The sequence below is a fragment of the Bufo gargarizans genome, chromosome 9 (assembly GCF_014858855.1).
Source record: "Bufo gargarizans isolate SCDJY-AF-19 chromosome 9, ASM1485885v1, whole genome shotgun sequence".
NCBI classification, from domain to species: domain Eukaryota; kingdom Metazoa; phylum Chordata; class Amphibia; order Anura; family Bufonidae; genus Bufo; species Bufo gargarizans.
In genome coordinates this window covers 39,127,124-39,151,450 of record NC_058088.1, presented here as the reverse complement: position 1 = coordinate 39,151,450, position 24,327 = coordinate 39,127,124, and the positions used below count along the sequence as shown (strand labels likewise).

The 24,327-nt window shown below is 43.2% G+C and overlaps 1 protein-coding gene across 1 annotated transcript in view; it reads left to right on the top strand.

The window, feature by feature from the left end:
- The window catches only part of HS6ST2 (heparan sulfate 6-O-sulfotransferase 2), a 370,860-nt gene extending 347,220 nt beyond the window's left edge, over window positions 1-23,640 (top strand). Inside the window, exon 2 of the mRNA XM_044306120.1 lies at window positions 22,048-23,640. Coding sequence (XP_044162055.1) covers window positions 22,048-22,744 — 697 coding nt within the window. The 3' untranslated portion in view covers window positions 22,745-23,640. The remainder of the gene's footprint in view (window positions 1-22,047) is intronic.
- The last annotated feature ends 687 nt before the right edge of the window (window positions 23,641-24,327 follow it).

The window sequence follows — 24,327 nt, the reverse complement described above, 5'->3', positions numbered from 1 at the left end:
GTGCTGGGCCTAAATATATGCCAATGGACTGTTGCAGTGGTGGCTGACGTGAAGCCTCATTCTCTGCTATGACATGCAGACTGATTCTCTGCTGACATGAAGCCAGATTCTCTGTTACGGGACCTCTCTCCTCTGCCTGTGTGTGTGCTGGGCCTAAATATATGCCAATGGACTGTTGCAGTGGTGGCTGACGTGAAGCCTCATTCTCTGCTATGACATGCAGACTAATTCTCTGCTGACATGAAGACAGATTCTCTGTTACGGGACCTCCCTCCTCTGCCTGGGTGCTGGGCCTAAATATATGCCAATGGACTGTTGCAGTGGTGGCTGACGTGAAGCCTCATTCTCTGCTATGACATGCAGACTAATTCTCTGCTGACATGAAGACAGATTCTCTGTTACGGGACCTCTCTCCTCTGCCTGGGTGCCGGGGCCTAAATATCTGAGAATGGACTGTTCCAGTGGTGGTTTCAAAGGAAAGGACCGGCACTTCGCTGATGTAGATCACAATGTAGATTTATTCAGTCACATATTCAAAATGGCATAGTGACGCGTTTCAGCACAGATGTGCTTTCATCAGACTGCATAAAACATCTTACACTCCAGCTATTTATACATAAATGAAACACAAAGGAACTGACATCATCAAAGAAGCTCCGCCTCCCTCATTAAATAAAATTCGCATATCAAATAATCGCAATGAAAAATTCGCATTGAAAAATTCGCAATTGAAAATTCGCAACTGAAAATTCGCAATTGAAAATTCGCAATTGAAAATTCGCAACTGAAAATTCGCAACTGAAAATTCGCAATTGAAAATTCGCAAAAAACATATCCACTCTATACTGGCGAAGATTTTCAGTCACATAGTCCATTCTTGCAGTGATTAATCACGCTGAAGAAAAAAAGAAATATATTTATCAGATTGCATAAGGCCGAATGCCTTATAGGAAGCAGGACACATTGTACTCACGATTGAGGCCCCTGGGCTCCATTGTCTGAAGACGATGGATCCAGTAAGCCTCCCTTTTCAATAACAATTTATTTCTGTCACCCCCTCGACGGGGTAATGATACACCTTCAATAATCTGATACCTCAACTGCGAGATGTTGTGTTTTTTATCATAAAAATGAAGGGGTATTGGGAGTAATAAATTCTGTTTACGGATAGTAGATTTGTGTTTACTTAGTCTGTCCTTCATTCTCATTGAGGTTTCCCCCACATATAGTAATCCACATGGACATTTAAGAATGTAAACCACAAATCTACTATCACAAGTGAACGTGCCCCTTATTGGAATATTTTCACCTGAGTGAGGGTGGGAGAAACATGAACCCTTTATAACGCTGGAACAATTGACACAGTTTAAACAAGGAAAAGTGCCCCGTCTAGGTGTAGATAAAGTACTCTGTCCTCTTTCTATTTTATTACTTCCCACATCCGCCCGGACTATTTTATCCCTAATATTTTCTGCCCGTTTATAGCATATCATGGGTGGCCTCTGGAACTCTCCTATCCGTGGATAGGACTTAGATAATATGTGCCAATGTTGATTAACAATAGTCCTAAGGCGCTGGGACCAGGGATGGTATTTAATCACTAAGGGGATCCTTGTTTCTTTCTTAGTTCTATCTGGTGGTGTAATCTCAGCTTTATTACGCTGTATTTTCAATAGATCAGGGGGGTAGCCTCGCTCTCTAAATTTATTGGTCATATCGTCTAATCTTGTTTGACACATATCCCTATCACTAACGATCCGTCTAACCCTCTGGTATTGCCGCCCTGCTTCTTACTAGAATTGTTCCAGTGGTGGGTGACGGGAAGCCAGATTCTCTGCTATGGAACCTCTCTCCAATTGATTTTGGTTAATTTTTATTTATTTAATTTTTATTTTAATTCATTTCCCTATCCACATTTGTTTGCAGGGGATTTACCTACATGTTGCTGCCTTTTGCAGCCCTCTAGCTCTTTCCTGGGCTGTTTTACAGCCTTTTTAGTGCCGAAAAGTTCGGGTCCCCATTGACTTCAATGGGGTTCGGGTTCGGGACGAAGTTCGGATCGGGTTCGGATCCCGAACCCGAACATTTCCGGGATGTTCGGCCGAACTTCTCGAACCCGAACATCCAGGTGTTCGCTCAACTCTAATTATGACTCTACAATGTGACATTCCTGTATTATTCCTTCTTGAAGTAATGAATGAATGCCAGCATTTTGTAATAGAGGTCCACATGGGTGTTACCAGTTGGGGGGGTGTCCATGCACACTGGCAGCACTGATTGGATAGTGTCAGACTGTTGTCACGACCCTTGGTCATTGGTCGTGACTCTTGTGGCCGCATGCAGTTGCCTGCGGTCTTGGTGTTGTTGTCAATCACAGGTGAGGGCTATAGTATGTTGCCTCACCTGTTGTTGCCGCTGGCAACATTGGGTATTTGGCAGCAGTGCAGCCTGAGTGGGTTTAGGCAGCTTGCTGCGGTAGGCATGCGGTTGCTCCTGGCAACCTCTCCTATAGGTGTGCCTTTTATTGGTGTGCACAGTGTGTTGTTTATCAGTGTGCACTTTGTGTGTTGCCCTTGGCAACGTGTTTTTGTGTGCACTTCCTTTGTCTGTTTGTTGTGCACGAGTTCATGTTTTGTATGCACGTAGACACCTCCCTTCACCTGCGGTTGTCCGCGGCAACGTCGTTGTTGTGTGCATGTGGTGGCAGGGTCTCGGCCTGCTGGCTGTTCCCCAGAACATGTTTGCCACGCATGCCGTTGCTGGCGGTAACAGGTGAGTGAGTTTGTGTGCTTTCCCCTTTATGTGTGTTTTCCCTTTCCGGTGGTTCTGGAAGGGTTAATTCTCTTCCCAGTGTGTGTGATGTCACTGGGTGTGTTCTGACCGGTGGGTGTGGCCACTTAGGCCTATAAAGCCTCGTTCTCTGGCTGGGCTCAGTAGGTTGCTCTCAGCCAGGCATAGCTGGAGCAGCCTCCTGTATATTACCATCTACCAGTGGGGGCCTCCCTTCTGGTCATAAATCTTTGTTACACTGTGTTATCTAGGTGTGTGTGGGGTTTCTGTATCATTGCAGCTTATGGTCCGGGTCCCTGTGTGATGTCTGTGTGTGCTGTCATTGTTGGTGTCCTGAACAAACAGCACCTGCACATGGGTTCCTGGTTGTGTTGTTCTGTGGCAGGTGAGTGTTGTGTTGATTGCGTTTGCCTGTCACTGCCATAAGGTGTTTTCTGTTTCCCCTTGTTGCTTGGCCATTGAGACTCCTGCTCCTCCGTGCCAAGGAGGAGTAGGTCGTCTCACCCAGCTCCTAGGTCAGGGATCTGCGGAGGGTCAGCAGGGATCTGAGGTTCCTGAGTATGGGCCCTCCTACCATCAAGGTCGGCCCATGCAGGTAGGAGACAGGGTCAGAGTTAGGGACGCAACAGGAGGTGACCTGCTCCCTAATTCTGTGTTGTTTGGCCAAGTGGTAACCCTACCATCTCACGGCACCGCACGGCTGGGGGTTTCCCCCACCTCCAGCCGTGACAACTGTGCAGAGACACACCCTGATCTGATAAAACTCGTCTAGACCTTCACTGTAAACTGCGAGTAGTTCATTCGTAACTTCTATGGAAGAGTTTTCTAGGCATGCTCTGTGACCTGTGCAGAGGTCAGGAGGGAGCCGATAAGCTGTGATATCACCTATTGTGGATGGTGGATCCTGTGTCAACTGTAGATAAGGGTGGTATTTGTCATTCTAATTCTGCCTGTGATGATAATGAGATTACCAGAAAATGAGTTCTTATCTCCACCTCACACACCTCCTTGCAATCACTTTAAAAGCCATAGTCCACCTGTTCCATTTTTGCATAGCATTTTGAGCCTGTCATTAAGATAAATTTTGAGAGTCCTATAAATTTTGGCTAAAAGCAGAGTCTCCTGGTTGACATTCAGTAATGGGTAGGAGGGGAAAGGACATGTCCTGGTCAGCCCATGTCTATTTCTGCTCAGATGACTCTTGCACCGTTAGTCCATTATTATGGCACTGTTTTTTGGCAGTGCTTGACATGAATAGTGATAGCATTTAGTTGTAGTAGTCTTTCTAATATTGGTGAATGCTATGGGCTAGGAGCAATAGCTAATGGAGGCAGCAGGGTATGGCTATGCTTGGTTTTGAGGGACATATTGGGTTCACTGTGCCAACAGTGAACCCAAATCAGCATCCACATCAATGCACACATCATTCTTGAACACACATGCCTACCTTTGGAAATTCAGGGAGACAGTTTTAAAACTTATGCCCAGTTCATTCCTCCAAAACATCTGCAACCTCATGTAGTGCCAGTCTCAGTGCCCTCATAACAGTTGCAACCACTGTACTGTTATAATAGTGCAACCCACAAGTCACATTGTCCCTTCTGTTACCTGGATCAGTTGTGATGCCCGAGGTGGTCCAGTTCCCTCAGTGCTGAGTGTAATCTGCTGATCACACAGGTGCGGGAGCATATTTGCACAATTGCAGTGGCCAGGTTTGGCGTGTTAGGGTCTGCAGTAAACCAGTGTGCTTCTTTACTGGAGGAACTCAAGTGCAAAACAATACAGGCAAGGCACAGCACTGGCTTCTCTAGTCTCCTTTTTGGCAGAAGAGAGTTTCGTGCTGAGGAAAGGTCTGAGATAGATGTCCCTAACTCTCTCTCAGAAGGTTAATACCCTGGCCAAAGAGCTAGTTGCCAGCAGGATCTGTGGCTCAGTCATCCGGCTGACTCCTTGGACACGGGGCTGGGGACCCAGAGTCTGTGGCTCAGTATCCCCATCTCAGCCTCTTCTTCTGGTCACTCATGCAGTCTGACAGAGTCTCTTCTACTGAACACTGGTCCCTATCTGCAGGCAACTAGGGCTCTGACTGCTCCACCTTTATACAGTTTCTATCTGAACTAGAACCTTTTAGTGCAGAAATAATGTTGCAATTTTAGTCTGCAATAGACTTATATAGCATTTCAATTTAAGTCTATGGGAATGACTAAGGAGTCTTTCCAGACATAAACAGGTCTTCAGACATAAAAAACAAAGCTAAACCAAACTGTTGGAAGGTCAATGTGTCTGTTTTTCCCATTTAAAACGTTGCATAGTCCTTTATAATAACTGTGGAAGATTTCTAACGTCTCAGTGCACAGATAAAAAAATCTCAAAGTCTCTCAGTATTAACTGTCCCTTTGCACAGTGCAGTGCAAATATAGTGCAATAGCAGTGCAAATGAACAGATAATATTACAATAAACTGCAGTTCAACAATACAAAACAGTATAAGTGCACACAAAAGCATACATCATGGTGCAAGTTAACCCTTCAAAGTTCAATAAAGTAGGGAGTTGATGGCTCTGCATAGTAGCAATAGGGGCAAATGTCACAAAAGGCACTACAGATGGACATGTGGACATCCACTTTGTATATGGATACACTATTGGGCAGCCAGTAAGAACAAACCCCGGTCCTTGCAGCTGTAACTGGCCACCAATAAAACTGGGAGAAACACCTACCCTTTCAGGACTTTGGGGGTCAACTCTTTTTTCAGGCATCTTCATGTTACTGATAATGGTTGTTGGGCAGCACGCTAACAGACTATCATTTGTGTTCATGATGCTATTGGGGAATATCACTATATCTGCAGATTTATAAAACAGCTACCACGGTATGTAGCTGACCGATACTGACTGGTATAAATGAAACATAAAGGTAGATTAAATCTGTCACCTTTAGTGCTGTGTTCACACTGAGCAGCCACTAAACCCCCACAGCTGGGGTAGCTTAGGCAGCGACAGATCTAATGTTGTCTTTAGTTCCATATTTATTGCATATCTATAGTTCCAGCCGGCTTCTAATCTATTGCTTACATACACTATTGCATATTCACTATTCTCTTCCTGGGTCTATTAGTACACTTAAAGGGGATGTCTCACTTCAGCAAATGGCATTTATCATGTAGAGAAAGTTAATACAAGACACTGACTAATGTATTGTGATTGTCCATATTGCTTCCTTTGCTGACTTGATTCATTTTCCCATTGCATTATGCACTGCTCCTTTCCATAGTTAGGACCACCCTGCAGTCCAGCAGTGGTGGTCATGCTTGTACACTGTAGGAAAAAGCACCAGCCTGTGTGCGCTTCCACAGTCCCGACCAGAGAGACATGCGCTTTTTCCTACACCACCACTGATGGACTGCAGGGACTACAGTGTATAATGTGATGGTAAAATGAATCCAGCCAGCAAAGGAAGCAATATGGACAGTCACAATACATTAGTAAGTGTCCTGTTTATCTACATGATAAATGCTATTTGATAAAGTGAGACAAAGATGAGGACGGTATAGAAGGTATGTCAATGTCAGGGCCGTATAACATTATAAGCCTTGATGTCAATGATCCTGTGATCAGACGTACTTGCATATTAATCTTCAGCCCTGGTACCTGATTGATTTCACTGGCATCTGGTAGAATAAACGGCGTCAAGTAATTATTAACCTAGAAGTCATTAGTTCCTTTCAGTTGACTGATTATAATCTTTGCTCGAAAAGCATCAGCAGTTTACAAGTAGGTGGCTGTGGGTAATTAACACATCTACAACCTGAAACTTGATGTATAAAAATGTACACATAGAAAGAAGCAGAAGAAAGGCAAAACCACTTATTTTAATGTTACTCACTTAGGGTAGTTTCACATCTGCGGCAGCAATTCCGGAAGGAGAACAGTCTGCTGGAGTTCTCTAGATCCGACATTGCTGGTTTGAACCGGAATGCCCGCCGGCTCCATTAACCATAATCGGGTCTGGAGGTGATCTGGCAAGAATTGGCCGGACAAAAACCTCTGAGTTTTGTGTCTGGCCAATTCCTGGATGGAACACCCTTAGGGAACTTTCACACTAGCGTTTTTCTTTTCCGGCATAGAGTTCCGTCACAGGGGCTCAAATCCGGAAAATAACTGATCAGTTTTATCCTAATGCATTCTGAATGGAGAGTAATCCGTTCAGGATGCATCAGGATGTCTTCAGTTCAGTCATTTTGACTGATCAGGCAAAAGAGAAAACCGTAGCATGCTACGGTTTTATCTCCGGCGAAAAAAACTGAAGACTTGCCTGAATGGTGGACACCTGACCATATGGGGAGGGTGTACAGGGACTGTGGGTCCCCCTTCCCCTTTTCCTAGGTCCCCTATCCTTGTTATAGGGCCCCATTCGTTTGGGTTAAGGTTCTGGTGCGTTGGGGGTTAATGGTTGCATCCTGCCGGCAGGAAGGGGCGTGCTGCTGAGTGCCCCTTTATAAGGCTCTGCGTCCCCTCCCTCTTCCTCTTTGCAGAAGCGCTGTGTCCCTCCCTCCCTCCCTATTGTTTGGATACGAGGTTTATGTTGGTGGGTTTTTGGTCATGTAGGTCTTGTTAATTGGGGCATCCTATTAAGTCACAGCTGGCGGCTGGTAAACAGAAGTTGGTTACTGAGCAGGTGAACTGGCGTCATCCGCCCGCTGGGAGGCCAGCGGCTGGCGGATCGCATGGGCTCAGCTATGGTTATGCCGTTTAAAGAATTAGCTGTGGCCGACTACCACCCAACAAAAATTGTTAAATAAAAGTTAGAAACGTGACAAGGTTGTCTGTGTCATTTGTGGTGGGAGGGCATGTTGGGGCCAAGGGTTAGATGGTTCCCTCAACCCCCTTCTCCTTTCCTGAAAGTGACTACCAACAGTCTGCCGGATCCGGCATTTTTCCCCATAGGAATGTATTAGTGCCGGATCCGGCATTCAAAATACCAGAATGCCGGATCTGTCCTTCCGGTCTGCGCATGTGCAGACCGGTAAAAATGTGAAAAAAAGATACAAGACGGATCCGTCTGTCCGCATGACAAGTGGAGAGATGGATCCGTTCTTGCAATGCATTTGTGAGACGGATCCGCATCCGGATGCGTCTCACAAATGCTTTTAGTCACATCCAGATCGGCGGATCCGGCGAACAGTTCCGACGACGAAACTGCTTGCCGGATGACACTGCCGCAAGTGTGAAAGTAGCCTAACACAGATGTGAAAGTGCACAGCGCTGAGGCACCAGTACTAATCACTGAGCCACCATGCCACAACTGCTCTTGCTTTTAGGAGCACAACTGTAAGATAATAGAAAACAGATTCAAATATGGGATAATCAAGCAATACAAACAAGTGAGTTTGAAAAAAAATGGGAAAACCTAGATCAAGTACGCAGAGTACTGTATTCTCCTTGATATTAGATAAAGTAATGTAGGAAGGCGACTTCTTTTACAATGTCGTGATCAGCGCCGTTGATGATTTTCTCCTTTTCTGACCCATTATATATCCTGAAGGAAAAACAAGAGCAGTGTAATTAATTTCATGTGATGGCAGCAGTGTGAAAGACATAGGAAATGTACTTGAGTTATGGATAAAATGACTGCAGTAAAGGCTTAGGTTTGTTGCCACCATATACCGGTATGATAGTGAGGAAGTTCGAGAAGACATGGGCTTTTCCACATTACACTTAAAGGGGTTTTCTGGACTTTATTAAAGGGAGTCTGTCATCAGCATTTCACTTTTTTTAACCCTTCCCATAGCTCTCTAGCATGCTTACAGTTAATAAAAACGTTACCTCTAGCATCAATCCTGGACTTATAAAACCGTCAAAAACGAACTTTGTAACATATGCAGATGAGGGCTCGCAAGTGCCCAGGGGCGGCGTTATCCTCGTAGGTGCCCTGCTAGCTCAGCCTTTTCTTCGCTTCCCCCCGCCCCTTCCTTCCCTCCGCCCGCCCATCCTTTCCCTCTGACCGCCTATCTACTAACTTGTTATTCCGCCGAGATCCCGCGCCTGCTCACTCAGTCCGTCGGCCGGCGCATGCGCACTGGGATGCCCATTGCTTGTACGGCATCACAGTAATTAATGCGCATGCGCCGATGAACCGCCTCCTTTGTTGTGTTTTTTGCGTCGTTAGCCGGCGCATGTGCAATAGTTACTGTGATGCCATACAAGGAATGGGCATCGCAGTGCGCATGCGCCGGCCGACGGACTGAGTGCGCAGGCGCGGGATCTTGGCGGAATAACAAGTTAGTAGATAGGCGGTCAGAGGGAAAGGATGGGCGGGCGGAGGGAAGGAAGGGGCGGGGGGAAGCGAAGAAAAGGCTGAGCTAGCAGGGCACCTACGAGGGTAACGCCGCCCCTGAGCACTTGCGATCCCTCATTTGCATATGTTACAAAGATCATTTTTGACGGTTTTATAAGTCCAGGATTGATGCTAGAGGTAACGTTTTTATTAACTGTAAGCATGCTAGAGAGCTATGGGAAGGGTTAAAAAAGTGAAATGCTGATGACAGACTCCCTTTAAGTGGTGGCCTGTCCTCAGGATAGGCCATCACTAGCTCATTGGCAAGAGTCTGACACCCTGCAACCTTGCTGATCAGCGCTGCAACTACACTGCACCATCCCAAGGGTAGGCCATCACATAGTAAAGCCCAGACAACCCCTTTTATAGAAAATAATAGAAAAACGGCTCCAGAAAGCAATTTTCGTCCTCTTAAAAACTTCTCTTTTATTTCATAATTTTCAACAGCAGATACAGTCACTTCATATGCAGTGCTCGTTTACGCGTTTCAGACAATGCGTCCTACTCCTTAATCGTAAGAGGACGAAAATTATTTTTTGAAGCCGTTTTTCTACTATTTTCTACTTTACCGTACCTGGGGACTCACCCAAAGGTTCCTGAATACGGGCAGAAAGGCCAGATACAAGGTGAGCTGGAAAAAAGTGTGCCTTTTGAAACCCCTTTTATACAGAAAAGCAGAGGAGCCCAGAATGAAATTTATTTACATTACTCCTATACGTTATTCTTATTAATATACAAGCCGACTTATTATTACAGTTTATTTTTCGTAAATCCGTTTTAAGTGCGATATACATATTGTTTATTAGAGAAAAGTGGTATCTTCACTAACTTCCAGCAGGCTGTAGATCCTCATTCATTCACTTCAAGCTGTACATACAGTTGAAACCAGAAGTTTACACACACTATATAAAAAGACACATAGGCATGCCTTTCTTAATATCTGACATGAAATCAGAATAAACCTTTCCTGTTTTTGGTCAGTTAGGATCACGATAATTATTATTATTTGCCAAATGCCAGAATAATGAGAGAAAGAATGTTTTAAGTCATTTGTATTACTTTCTGAAAAGTCAAAAGTTGACATACATTTCATTAATATTTGGTACCATTGCCCTTAAACTGTATGACTTGGGTCAAACGTTTTGGATATCCTTCCACAAGCTTCTCACAATAGTTGGTTGGAATTTGGGCCCATTCCTCCTGACAAAACTGGTGTAACTGAGCCTTGTTTGTTGGTCCCCTTGCTCACACCTGCCTTTTCAGCTTTGCCTATAAATTTTCAATAGGATTGAGATCAGGGCTTTGTGATGGCGACTACAAAACATTGACTTTGTTATCCTTAAGCCACTTTGTAACCAGTTTGGCAGTATGCCTCGGGTCATTGTCCATTTGGAAGACCCATTTCCACCCAAGCTTTAACTTCCTGGCTGATGTCTTGAGATGTTGCTTCAGTGTTTCCACATAGTCTTCTTTCCTCATGATGCCATATATTTTGTGAAGTGCACCATTCCCTCCTGCAGAAAAACAACCTCAAAACATGATGCTGCCACCCACGTGTTTCACAGTTGGGATGGTGTTCTTAGGCTTCCAAGCTTCTCCCTTTTTCCTCCAAACGTAACGATGGTCATTATGGCCAAAACGTTCAATTTTAGTTTCGTCAGACCACAGGACAGGTCTCCAAAAATGTAGGTCTTTGTTCCTGTGTGCATTTGCAAACATTAATCAGTTTTTTTTTTTGTTTCTTTTGGAGTAATAGCTTCTTCCTGGCAGAGGGGTCTTTCAGCCCATGTTGATACAGTACTTGTTTCACTGTGGATATTGACACAATCTTACCAGCTTCTGCCATCAGCTTCACAAGGTCTTTTGCTTTTGTTCTTGGGTTGATATGCACATGTCGGACCAAAGCATGTTCATCTCTGGGACACAGAACCCGTCTCCTTCCTGATGGCTGGACTTTCCCATCTTGTTTTTACTTGTGTATAATTGTTTGTACAGATGAATGAGGCACCTTCAAGTAAATTGCACCCAAGGTTGAGCCAGTCTTGTGCAAGTCCACAATTCTCTTCCTGATATCTTGGCTGACTTCTTTAGACTTTCCCTTGATGCTACACAAAGAAGCAGTGTGTTTCAGGTGTGCATTTAAATACATCCACAGGTGTGTCTCTAATTAACTCAGATGTTGGCAACAAACCTAAAAGAAGCTTCCAAACACATGACATCATCGTATGGACAGTCCAGAATTGTTTAAAGGCATAGTAATCTTAGTGTATGTAAACTTTTGACATTGCAGAAAGTAATAAAAATACCTTCAAACATTCTCTCTCTCTCATTATTCTGGCATTTGGCAAATAATAATAATTATGGTAATCCTAATTGACCAAAAACAGGAAAGGTTTATTCGGATTTCATGTCATATATTGAGAAAAGCATGCCTATGTGTCTTTTTATATAGTTTTTTTTTTTTTTCAAAGCATGACTTGAGCTCCCATCTATAATTTGTACAATTGAGGTTCAGTTGTTTTCTAGTCCTTTGGCTCCAATCCTGGTATATGATGTACAGTAGGTCATTTTGGTTCATATAAATCCTCAGCCTTAAGCCTCATTCACACATCCATGTCCGTGCTCAAATCCGTGAGCAGGCGGTCAGTGATGCATCCGTGAAGGATCCGTGTTGGGTCCGTGTGTCCATTTTTTGCTGTCCGTGTTGCATCCATCTTTCACTGACACTGAACAGCTGAAAAATAATTTTAAAAGCATCTCTTCTTAATTTATCCATGAAACACGGATGCAACACAGATAGCACCCGTGTTGCATCCGTGGTTTTCACGGACCCATAGACTATAATGGATTCGTGAACACGGACAAAATAGATTCGTGAACAGATTTGTGAACAAATGGATTCGTGAACACGGACCAAATAGAGCATGCATCAGTGCTAAAAACACGGACCTACGGACCGTGCTAAAACACTGATGTCTGAATACACACATTAAATGAATGGGGACGTGTGCTGTCCGTGGAGAATGAGGCTTTAGTGTGAATTTGAGATTTTTCCCAGCAGGCACTGCAGTAGATGGTGATACCCGTTAAATACATGACATTACTGTTTATCACCGCCGGTGGTTGTGAATCGTCTGTTTAGTTGGACTTTTCATTTGTCGGAGTACAGTAAGTGATGCTTCCCTCTACACAGAAACACCCCTTATTGATTCCTGAAATACAACCGCTGGTTATATTCCGTGAGGTTGTAAGTAAATATCAGTCGAGGGCTCTGTTGTTCTGCACTGAGTGCACTTGGATTCCACTTCGCTATTTCAGGTTAAAATATCCATAGTCCAAGGCACTCAATGTTGTTTTACAGAAGATCAGTTGTTAAAGGGATTATGTCACCCCGGGCCAATATTGGTAACGTGACCCATTTTTTATTTTAGAGAACAGATATATTCTCTCCTGTCCTTTTCAATAAACATCTGCTTGTTCATAGATCTGCATATCAACAGATATATAGAAGCCATATAGACAGAAAGCTAGGACTGGAAGACAGGAGATGATTGTAACTGATGAATGTCAATGGTGACCCTAACATGTATACACCAGTAATATTAAAGGGGTTATCAATATTAGATCAGTGGGGGTTTCCGCTGTTAGCGTACTGTGGACTAGGAGCTGCGCTGTAGTACCCCGGCATGGTGACTACACAGTGGATAGAGCCTTTCTGTTCCTGGCTTCATCCACGAAATAATTACCAGCGCTAAAGGCTGCCTGAAACAGCTGATTCGTGGGGGTCTGACATCGGGTACCCCCACTTATCAGCCATCGGGGGTGGGAGATGCCTGGTTATCGGCAGCACATCCCTGTGTCATTGTTCCTCCCACATTACGTGTGCGTCAGCCAGTGTAATCAGGCCGGTGCAAACCAGCGCCTTTGGTTGTTTTATCATCCATCACTGCTTGCACTGCCCATACATCGAGCAGTGTAATAACACCTTAAAGGGCAGTTTTTTTATTTTACTCAATGTGGGCTAAAAAATACTTTTTCAATTGGCTTTCATTGAAAATGTTCAGCAGTTTTTGAGATACAGGGGTTACAAATCAGTATGTATGCAGACTACCACTTCTGAGTCCCGTTAGCTGATGGCTCATGTGAAGACTTATCTCTGACCTCATAAACACACACATTATAGCTAAAGTCTTAGCAAACTGATACGATTATGACCCTTTATTATCTGTGATGGCAGCAGATGATTTGTACAGGGATTTAAAATTGACTTGTCCTCAAACCCATTTTCACATACAGTGGTCCCTCAGGTTACAATATGGATTGGTTCCGAGAGGACCATTGTAAGTTGAAACCATAGTCCATAACTCTATGGCAATCCCAAACATCATCCCCACATAAGAGATAATGAAGATTTAAGAAAAATAAGAAGATGACTACTACAGATAAAGCATACTGGAAGCTGCAAATCACTTTCTATGATGAGGATAGGAGCTTCTACAGGGTCCTGTATAGCAAACAGTAAGGCCTCTTTCACATAGGCGTGTGTGCCCCGTGGTCGTGCACAGTCCGTGGGGCAGCCGCAGCGGATCACTGACCCATTCACTTGAATGGGTCCGCGATTCGGCCGTTCTGCAAAAAGATAGGACATGTTCTATCTTTTTGCGGAACAGAAGTACGGGACGAAACCCCGCGGAAGCACTCCGTAGTGCTTACATAGGGTTCCGTTCCGTGATTCCGTTCCGCACCATTCCGCATCTCCGGATTTGCGGACCCATTGAAGTGAATGAGTCCTCATCCGTGATGCAGAATGCCCACAGAACGGCGCCCGTGTATTGCGGATCCGCAAATGTGGTCCGCAATACGGCGACGGGTGTGAAAGAGGCCTAAACCAGAAAAATTAAATGGAGCTCTCTTCATTTGACATCCAAAGGAGCACCTCATCCTAGCACAGACAGAGGGCAGTATAGAACACGTAGTACCGCACTGTACTGTAAAGAGGAGCTACTAGACAGCCAATATGGGTGTTTTACCAGAGAAATGGCCATGTTAAATGGTTGGATCTTAGTGTGAGGCTTGTATGTTGAAAATATTGTATCCTGAAGCCAATTCTAAGGCTACTTTCACACTAGCGGTAAAGTTTTACGGTATTGAGTTCCGTCATAGGGGCTCAATAATGGAAAAAAACGCTTCAGTTTTGTCCTAATGCATTCTGAATGGAAAGCAATCCGTTCAGTATGCATCAGGATGTCTTCAGTTCAGTCCCTTGTATAGTATTTAGCCGGAGAAAATACCGCAGCATGTTGCCGTATTTTCTCCGGCCAAAATGCCGGAACACTTGCCAGATCTGGCATTCATTTCCATTGAAATATATTAATGCCAAAGTGTTCTGGAAAACCGATCTGGTTTCCCGGTCTACGCATGCGCAGACCTTTAAATATGTGAAAAAGATAAATACTGGATCTTTTTTTCCGGATGACGCCGGAGAGATATATCCGGTATTGCAATGCATTTGTCAGACGGATCCGCAAACAAATGATATAGGTTTGCATACGGATTTCCTGATCTGTCAGGCAGTTCCGGCAACGGATTCTTCTAACGCTAGTGTGAAAGTACCCTAAGCCTGAATTCTAAGTTCCTTAGGTCCCTTATCTCATACTTACCTACATTACAGTTGGTAAATACAGGACAAATAGGCTCCACCCCAGGGAACACTCCCAGACTACTTGGGGTCACCTATTGATGGGTGGGGTTTATATAAGCCCCACCTGTTTTCATCTTGGAACATCTCGAGTTTACATGGTCTGTCTCTGAAAATCAGGGACAGCCCCTTCGAATTTGGGACTGCTGGCAACTGTCTCTTGTTCTGAAGAATCTGGAATGTCTTTATATTATCAAGTGTATTTTTTCCCTAAGGCTACTTTCACACTAACGTTTTCGCTGGATCCGGCAGGGTTCAGCAAAAACGCTTCCGTTACTGATAATACAACCATCTGCATCCGTTCAGAACGGATGCGGTTGTATTATCTTTAACATAGCAAAGACGGATCCGTCATGAACTCCTTTGAAAGTCAATAGGGGGACGGATCCGTTTTCTATTGTGGCAGAGAAAACGGATCCGTCCCCATTGACTTGCATTGGGGGTCATGCCGGCTCCATCTTGCTCCGCATCCCAGGACGGAAAGAAAACTACAATATGTTGCGGTTTGCTCTCCGGTATGGGAACACAACTAAACGGAACGGAATGTATTTTGGAGCACTCCGTTCTGTTCAGTTTTGTCCCTATTGACAATGAATGGGGACAAAACTGAAGTGTTTTTTTCTGGTATTGAGCCCCTATGACGGAACTCAATACCGGAAAACTTAAACGCTAGTGTGAAAGTAGCCTTACACAAATCGCAATGAAGACACGTATTCAGTTTTCGACATATAATAACATACTGAGAAGGTTCTTACTTATGGCCTCTGAGACTTTCCTCTGAGATTTCTCATGAACTTCTTGGCTATAGATTTCCTACAGACCTTTTGTAGGCCTCCATAGAAGGAAATATTCTTCTTCTTCCTCTATGTAATTCCTATGATTTATTCCATGCTGTATACATGGGCACACATCAAAATGGACTAAAAATGAGTAATACGTCATCCTCTATAGTAAAGAACTCCACGCTCTCAGTGCCCTCACCATAATGTGTTTGTGCCGTAGGTTAATGGATCATGCCCCGTGCGAGGCAGTGCTGGGAAGGTTCCCGAGCAAACATTATATTGCTAAAAATTAATATAATGGGTTCATTTGTACTTGATTCACAGCAGTGATGTGACATCTAGTGGGGATTTTAGGAAGACGGATGGGATTTGAGCAGTAACAAATCAGTATTATTGCAGAATGCAGCCATTCTCTGGGGTTTCAGACACAACAGGTTGAGAATTATTAGTATTATTTTCTGCAATTACAGTGGAGCTAATAGGGTCTAGATTACATGAGGTAGAACAATAGTTTTTTTCCTGGAGAAACCTAGTCGTGATCTAATATAATGCATGATGTTATTAAGAACTTGTGGGTGTTATAATACATGGTAAACTGCTGCTTAGACGATGATTCTGCTCGCGCCGCTATATTCCCGTGGGATATCTGCTGAATGACATTAGCTAGAGCATACTTCAGAAGAGCCTAACCATCAAGCACTAAAGGGGCTGTCCAGCCTTTACTGAGTGATGACCTATCCTCTGCTCATCAGCAGGGGTCTGACACCCCCTACCCCACCGGAACTACAACTCCATCATCCAAGTGGAGGATGCTCGTTATTACAGTGCTGCACCCGCTGACTATAAAGGAAGCAACGCTGTAGCAACCTAAGGACATTTCACGTTCTTCATGCCCATTTATGTAGGATATGCTCTCCATCTAGGGGTGTGTGCTCAACCCACCTCATCACAGCCTAAAATATATTTACACGCCTTTATATAGGGTATGCTCCCCACTTAAAGGGGTTGTCCGGGTTCAGAGCTGAACCCGGACATCCCTCCATTTTCACCCCGGCAGCCCCCCTGACATGAGCATCGGAGCAGTTCATGCTCCAATGCCCTCCTTTGCCCTGCGCTAAATTGCACAGGGCAAAGGCATTTTTTGGAGATCCGGTGACGTACCGGGGCTGCCACGAAGCCCGGTGACGTCACTGGCACTGATAGGCGGGATTTAGCGCTGCCCTAGCCAGTAAAATGGCTAGGGCAGCGCTAAAGCCCGCCCATCAGAGCCGGTGATGTCACCGAACACACTGCCGGGCGGAAGTTTTTGACCTGCAGTGTGTTATTGAAAACAAAAGAGCCCGTGCCCTGCGCAATTTAGCGCAGGGCAAGGGAGCGCATCAGAGCATGAGATGCCAACATCAGGGGGGCTGCCTGGGTATAAATAAGGGTATGTCCGGGTTCAGCTCTGAACCGGGACACACCCTTTAAGGTGTTTGCACGCCCCATGTCATCACAGCCCAAAATAATTACAGACTCTTCATGTCCATTTATATAGAGCAGTGATGGCGAACCTTTTACAGACCAAGTGCCCAAACTGCAACATAAACCTACTTATTTATCGCAAAGTGCCAACACAGCAATTTACCTTGAATACTACAGTCCAATATAGAATATCTTACATGTACTTTATCATTTATCTTCAATAGCCTGCCTACATTCCATGTGCTGCCTGTGATGTTCATGGTGCGCCCTGCGCTGATAACTGACAGGAGAAGTCTAAGGTATATTGGTACACCATAGACTTTTTCCAGGGTGTGGGTGCCCACAGAGAGGGCTCTGAGTGCCACCTCTGGCACCGGTGCCATAGGTTCGCCATCACTGATATAGGGTATGCTCCCCATTTAAAGGGAATGTGTCATCAGAAAATGACCTATTCTTTCAATCACGTTTTTATGTTTAACATGTTTTGAAAGAATTTTTGATGTTGTTTTTAATCTTGTGTGTTAATATCTATATTTAAACTAAAACTATAAAACCCTGCAGTTTTTGCACTGGCTATTAAGCCTAATAATTGGCGCCACTTCTTGGTCTATACAGACCCCTTTACTGCAGTTATCTGCTTTTCTGTCATTCTATTCCTGCCTGTAATGATATCACCTCTGTGTATAGATAAGGCAGGCTCCACCATTCACAATATCTTATCTCTTCTTTCCTTGTACAATGATCTCTGCACAGAACATGCCTAGAAAACTCTCCCATAGAAGTGAATGAGGTCATCTCCTGACCATTTTGTCTATGGACCATGTGGTTGCCATAAAGCAATTTTCTAAATGTTGTTAAGCACAGCTCAGGCAAGATGGCCGCCCCCATAATCATGTTCAGAAAACAGAATAAATCTGCAATCAGAAAATAAAAACAGATTATAAAAAAGCCCACAATAATTACAGACTTCTCATGCCCATTTATATCGGGTATGCCCCCCATTTAAGTTATTTGCAGGTATCAGGATATTGTCTGCGGTGGTACCCGGGAGATTAGAGGACCGTAGGGACGAGGAGAGGTATTTAATTAGGATGGGGCCCTAGGAGACTTGCCTGCTCTTCTAGGAGACCAAGAGGTCATTTCTGGATTTCCTTGTACATTTCAAAATAGGCGAATTTACTAGTGAAGTAACATATTTGGAATAAATGTACCGTAGTATTATACATAAATAAATAAATATATTCAATAAATAAGAGCATATTTTTCTTCCATTTGTAAAAGCACATGGACCCATACAAATCAATGGGGCAGTTCACATCTATGTGCCTGTCCTAGAAGCTCACTGCATGTCCTATTCTGGTCTGTTTTTGCGGATCAGCCATTTCTACTGACGAGGTGAGAAAAACGGACTGTACAAGGAGTTGTCCATTTTTGTAGATGGAAAATAGTGCACGGTCATGTGAATAGGCTCTTACCCAGACATTTGTCTATAGTTTATATGGCAGGAGTAGACGGATAGTGATCTTTCTACCCTGGCCTCAGGGGAGTAGCTATAGGGGGTGCAGAGGTAGCAGTCGCTACCGGGCCCAAGAGCCTGAAGGGGCCCAAAGACCCTTGTGCCGCATAAGAAGACACCGGTATTATAGAAAGTGCATGCTGGTGAAGCTACACCTCTGGCTGGAGGAAAGGGGTTAGGGCAAGAATTTAGAATGGGGAGGGGGGGCGCCATTTAAATTTTTGCCGCAGGCTATGTGCTTCCCTACCCCTGGCCAAAAGTTCTGATGGAACGGGGCCCAAGCTGAACGCCTGCACCAGGGCCCATGAGCCTTTAGATACGCCCCTGCATTATTGGTCGTGAACCCCTAACTAACCACATAATACACACGTTGGTTTTATGGTCAACATAGATTACCATTAAACCCTTGTAAACTAGTCTGAAGCTGTATTATAGTAGAGCACAGAGCGCTATATTCAGGCCTCCATTAAACTATTGCAGGACAAATATGGCGCCATCTACTGCATATATGAAGAACACAATAAAACTTCATAATGTGAAAAAATACGACATAATACCGTAATGCTGGCCTGTGATGACCTGCTTATAACTTATGTACAAGGATCGTGAAAGGTTTAATACTGCCGCATTACAATGAAGACCATTGCGTTTCTACTTTAACTACGTGTTTGCCAGTTGACGCAACAAAAAGGCCGCATGAATTGCTCTAGTGATGTTAAAATTTACTGTGTACACTTATTTAATTTTGATTTGCGTGTAGTGTTTTCCTTTTAAACATGCACATTACAGAATAATTTAGTGCAGGGGGATGTAAATGTCATATTGGTCGGTGCAGCTAAATGTCCATAAATGCTAATAAAAGCATCAGATAACCATTTGGCATGGAACCTCTCTTGGTTTGATGATGCCGCAATTAAGATTGTACAAAGGGATGTCGCAGTTAAAAGATTTATACCTCCTTGGTAGCCCTTTCAATAGATAATGCTTTTTTATGGCATGTGGAGGTTGGATACTTTGGGCTGGGGTGGCATTGTTAAAGATTAATGATGCAAGGAATCTCACTAATGCTGTTAGAAGTTGCACGGTGTGGTGTTCCAGTTATATCTTGCTAAACCTATCTAGCATTTCTAATAAAAACTGAATGTGCTTATTGTGCACAAAGAACCACTCAATATTGTGCTGCATAGGTGAAGGGATAGAAAATTAAAAATGAATTCAGGGTTGACTGGGGACATCTAGTGGTCAGAAATGTGAAGTGCGTTCTTCAATGTTCCCTTCTTTTAAAACCCAATTACCTCCCTTTGTTAGATTAAATTCACTTCAGACAACACGCGCTGTAATATACGGGGCATTAACATAATTAAACTTGAGTCACTTTATTACATTTTTCTTTAAAAAAAATAGATTTTCTCTGTATGTTCCGCAGATAGCTATATTACACTGATTATTAAAATCCGCTGCTACCTGCATCTGTAATAAGCTCTGAAAATAAGGCCATGAATTTTAATTTGCTTTTAAATCACGTCAGTCTAGCAATCTATAAAAATAGATTATGAGACATGAATACTGTGCCGTTTAGCCACCTTGTCTATTTGTGCTGTCACTTTTAATTATTCATTGCTCTGGCTGCGGTATAGGCGTAGATGTATGCTGGATTATGCCAAAGGGTATTTTGGCAGGGTGGACATAAATTCTAATAAAGCTAATTATTGTTATGGTCATGTATAAACACGCTGATTATAAGTAAGTGCTTCCAGGATAGGAACAGGAAAATGTGGTTTCTGGATACCACAGTATAATCATTATGAAACACAAGAGTGCCTTCTGCTTAGCTTCCTATAGTGAGAGATGAGATTATTAGGCTTGCAAGAAGAAGCACGTTGTGAAAAAGGTCTAAGGCTTTGTTCACATTTCAAACATTCTAAAAAAATATATCACAGTCTCGACAGCAAGAAAATAGGACTCCATTGAAGCCAATGGGATCTGTCAGTGCCCATTTGGATCTATTGAAAAATGGATCTCTCACAAATGGCTTCTGTTATAAACTAGGTGTGAACAGAGCCTTATGGAAACTCAACTGTTGACAGGTCATTTTTAGATGGCATCATCTTGCCTATCACTACAAAATCTGCACATATTCACTTCTTTGTGCCATAGTATGATACGGGTGCAGCTCATTGCTGCTCCATTCTGCTCTGCCCAAAACTGCTACCAAAGTGCGTCAGTGTGCTGTAATTAAAGTGTAACTGTCATTCTTTTTTTATTTTTGTAATGTATAGGGGCAGTGACACTGACCATTTTTGTAATATACTTTAATTACTGAAATCGTACATTTCTATTAGAAAAAACGCTTCTTTGTCTTCTGTTTACATAACTGTGGAGACTTGCTCAACACTGGCTAAGTCTCAAAATGGACAACTTTAGAGCTGTTTTTCTAATAGAAATGTACGATTTCAGTAATTAAAGTATATTACAAAAATTGTCAGTATCACTGCCCTGCAGATAACAAAAATAAGAAAAGAGTGGCCGTTACACTTTGAAATATGTCTCGCAAAAAATAGGTGAAAAAAATTACTTTCACCATGATCATTTTTTCCAAAATGAAAAAATAATTAATTATAAGACCTAATTGTTTGAATCAATCCTGATATAATATACAGTATGTATATAATATATATATATATAGGCATATAAAATGATCACATGAATGATGGCCAAACCTGAGCTACATAAAAAGTACGTTCTGTTATTTCTAGGGAATTTCTACTCTGGCCACAGTCAAAACATCTGAACCTGTAAGTCCATCTTGTAAAGTGCTGGCGACACCCGGGGGGCATTGTTAGACCCCTGGCCTGGGGGATACAGATGCAAATGATTTTTGTGCTCACCGGGTCACCAAGAGGCCCAGCAAAAGTCCCAGGGCACATGTTTCTGGTACCAGGTACTAGCAACACCACTGGGGCCACCTTTATATGAATAGGTGGGAACAGGTTCAGAGTCAGTGGAGCTCATGAATCATAACTGGCTAACTTTCAATAATCAGATTATTTAAAGGGGTAGAACGTGTTATCCCCTGTGCATTGAGTAAGGGAAAAATATTAGATTGATGGGGATCCGACCAAAGGTACCTCCACTGATCATGAGATCAAGAGTCCCATTTCATGTTTTGAAGGAGCTGTTGGTCGCATTCATCTCTATGGAAAAGACAAGTTCAGCACTCCACTATATCCGGAAGTCCTGTTGCACATGCTTGATCATTGCTCCATTCAACACATGACCCCAGTGGTCAGACCTCCACCAACCTAACAGTTATCACCTATCTAGTAACCAGAATTTCTATTTAATGTAGTTGTACAACCTGCGCCTTAAATATCTGTTTAATTTCCAGGTTTCATTATTGCTGGGTATTGCTGGCCCTACTACTTTTCTGTAAAACTTTATATTTTCCGTTATGTTTTTCAGGAACTTTTACTACATAACTATCCTGCGCGATCCTGTTTCCCGGTACCTAAGTGAGTGGAGACATGTCCAGAGAGGAGCTACTTGGAAGGCTTCTCTACATGTATGTGATGGAAGATCCCCGACCTCTGATGAGCTGCCCAGCTGTTATACTGGTGACGACTGGTCAGGCTGCTCCCTGAAGGAGTTCATGGATTGCCCTTACAACTTGGCCAATAACAGACAAGTTCGCATGTTGTCTGATCTGAGTTTGGTGGGATGCTATAACCTATCTGTCATGCATGAGGATCAACGGAACAAGGTTCTTCTTGACAGCGCCAAGGAAAACCTTAAGCGTATGGCTTTCTTTGGTCTTACAGAGTTCCAGAGGAAGACACAGTACCTCTTTGAAAAGACCTTCAACATGAACTTTATTTCTCCTTTCACTCAGTTCAACAGCACGAGAGCTTCAAGCGTCGAAATAGACGATCAGACGCAAAAGCGCATAGAGACCTTGAATTTTCTAGATATGGAATTATATGAATATGCAAAAGACCTTTTCTTACAAAGATACCAATTTATGAGACAGAAAGAACACCAGGAAGCTCGGCGGAAACGCCAGGAGCAACGTAAAATCTTACGGGCCAAACATGCTAACCATAAAATGGAGATGGACAACTCCTCCTCTGATTACATAGGAAATGTGGAAAAATGGCGGTAGTAGGTTTTACAGTCTTAGATAACTAGCTGAACTGCACAATATCATAATAGGAAAATAAGTAAAAATAACAAAAACAAAAAAAATTAGGGGAAGATTTATTCCAAAAGATTTCAAGCTTCGTATATCCTTGAAGCCAACAATGTTTATCAGTTGCCTTTGCAGATGCCTTTGCATTCATTGTAATAATTGTACATGAGGATAGATTAATCTTGATGTGTCCTAATGGCGGCTGGTTATAAAGTCAATGAGCACCCGCCACTTTTATTTTTTAGACCAGTTATCAAAGAAATAAGGGTTACAGTTGGCATTCCGAATGCCGTTGACTGTCTTGGTGTAGAAAATCAGTACTTATTTCCAGCAATGTATGTACTGTATGTCTGAAAACGTTACATCTATCCAGGAATTTTTTTACTATATGTTGCAAACTTTTTGGGAAATATATGTATAATAATATATTAGTAATTTATGTTTTCATGCAATGGTATAATGTACAGAATTATCTACAACCCCAACCAAAATTACCTACAATCCCTCAACCACCGTATAGGCTCAAAGCCCAACAAATCGTATTTTTCTTTTTGGTTCATCATAGGAAATCCATACATAGGTGACTGTGTAGGATAATCAACAGTACTTGTAGGTTCCTATAAAATAATTAATATTTCAATAGTATGGTTACTATGTGTCAGTGAAGGTATTGATGGCTGGCAGTGCTGTGCCCGGATAAGCAGTGGGTCCCAGATTATGGATGGCTAAATATTACCAGATAGGCAATAGTGTCTTGCAAACTGTATGATGTATTCTATTCAGGGTACTTTCACACTTGCGTTTTTCTTTTCCGGCATAGAGTTCCGTCACAGGGGCTCTATACCGGAAAAGAACTGATCAGGCATATCCCCATGCATTCTGAATGGAGGGTAATCCGTTCAGGATGCATCAGGATGTTCTCAGTTCAGTCATTTTGACTGATCAGGCAAAAGAGAAAACCGTAGCATGCTACGGTTTTATCTCCGGCGAAAAGAACTGAAGACTTGCCTGAATGCTGGATCCGGCGTTTTTTCCCATAGGAATCTATTAGTGCCAGATCCGGCATTCAGAATACCGGAATGCCGGATCCATCCTTCCGGTCTGCGCATGCGCAGACTGAAATAAAGGTGAAAGAAATAAATGCCGGATCCGTTTTGCCGGATGACACCAGAAAGACGGATCCGGCATTTCAATGCATTTTTTCGACTGATCAGGCATTTTTAAGACTGATAAGGATCCTGATCAGTCTTACTAATGCCATCAGTTGGCATACATTTTGCCTGATCCGGCAAGCAGTTCCGGCGACGGAACTGCTTGCTGGATCTCTCTGCCGCAAGTGTGAAAGTATCCTTAGTCGATTAGTGAGCATCCAGAGAGGTGACTGGTTCTGGTTGGTTTCATGATGAAATGTAGGTGGCCGATTTTGGTGCATTTAGATAAGTGATGGGACTCTGCATGTGAGATTGTATGACTAAATAGGCAATGAATTCTAGAGCACAGGATATTATGTGTCCAGTTAGATGTCAACTAACATGTTGCCCCGGTAGGCGATGGTT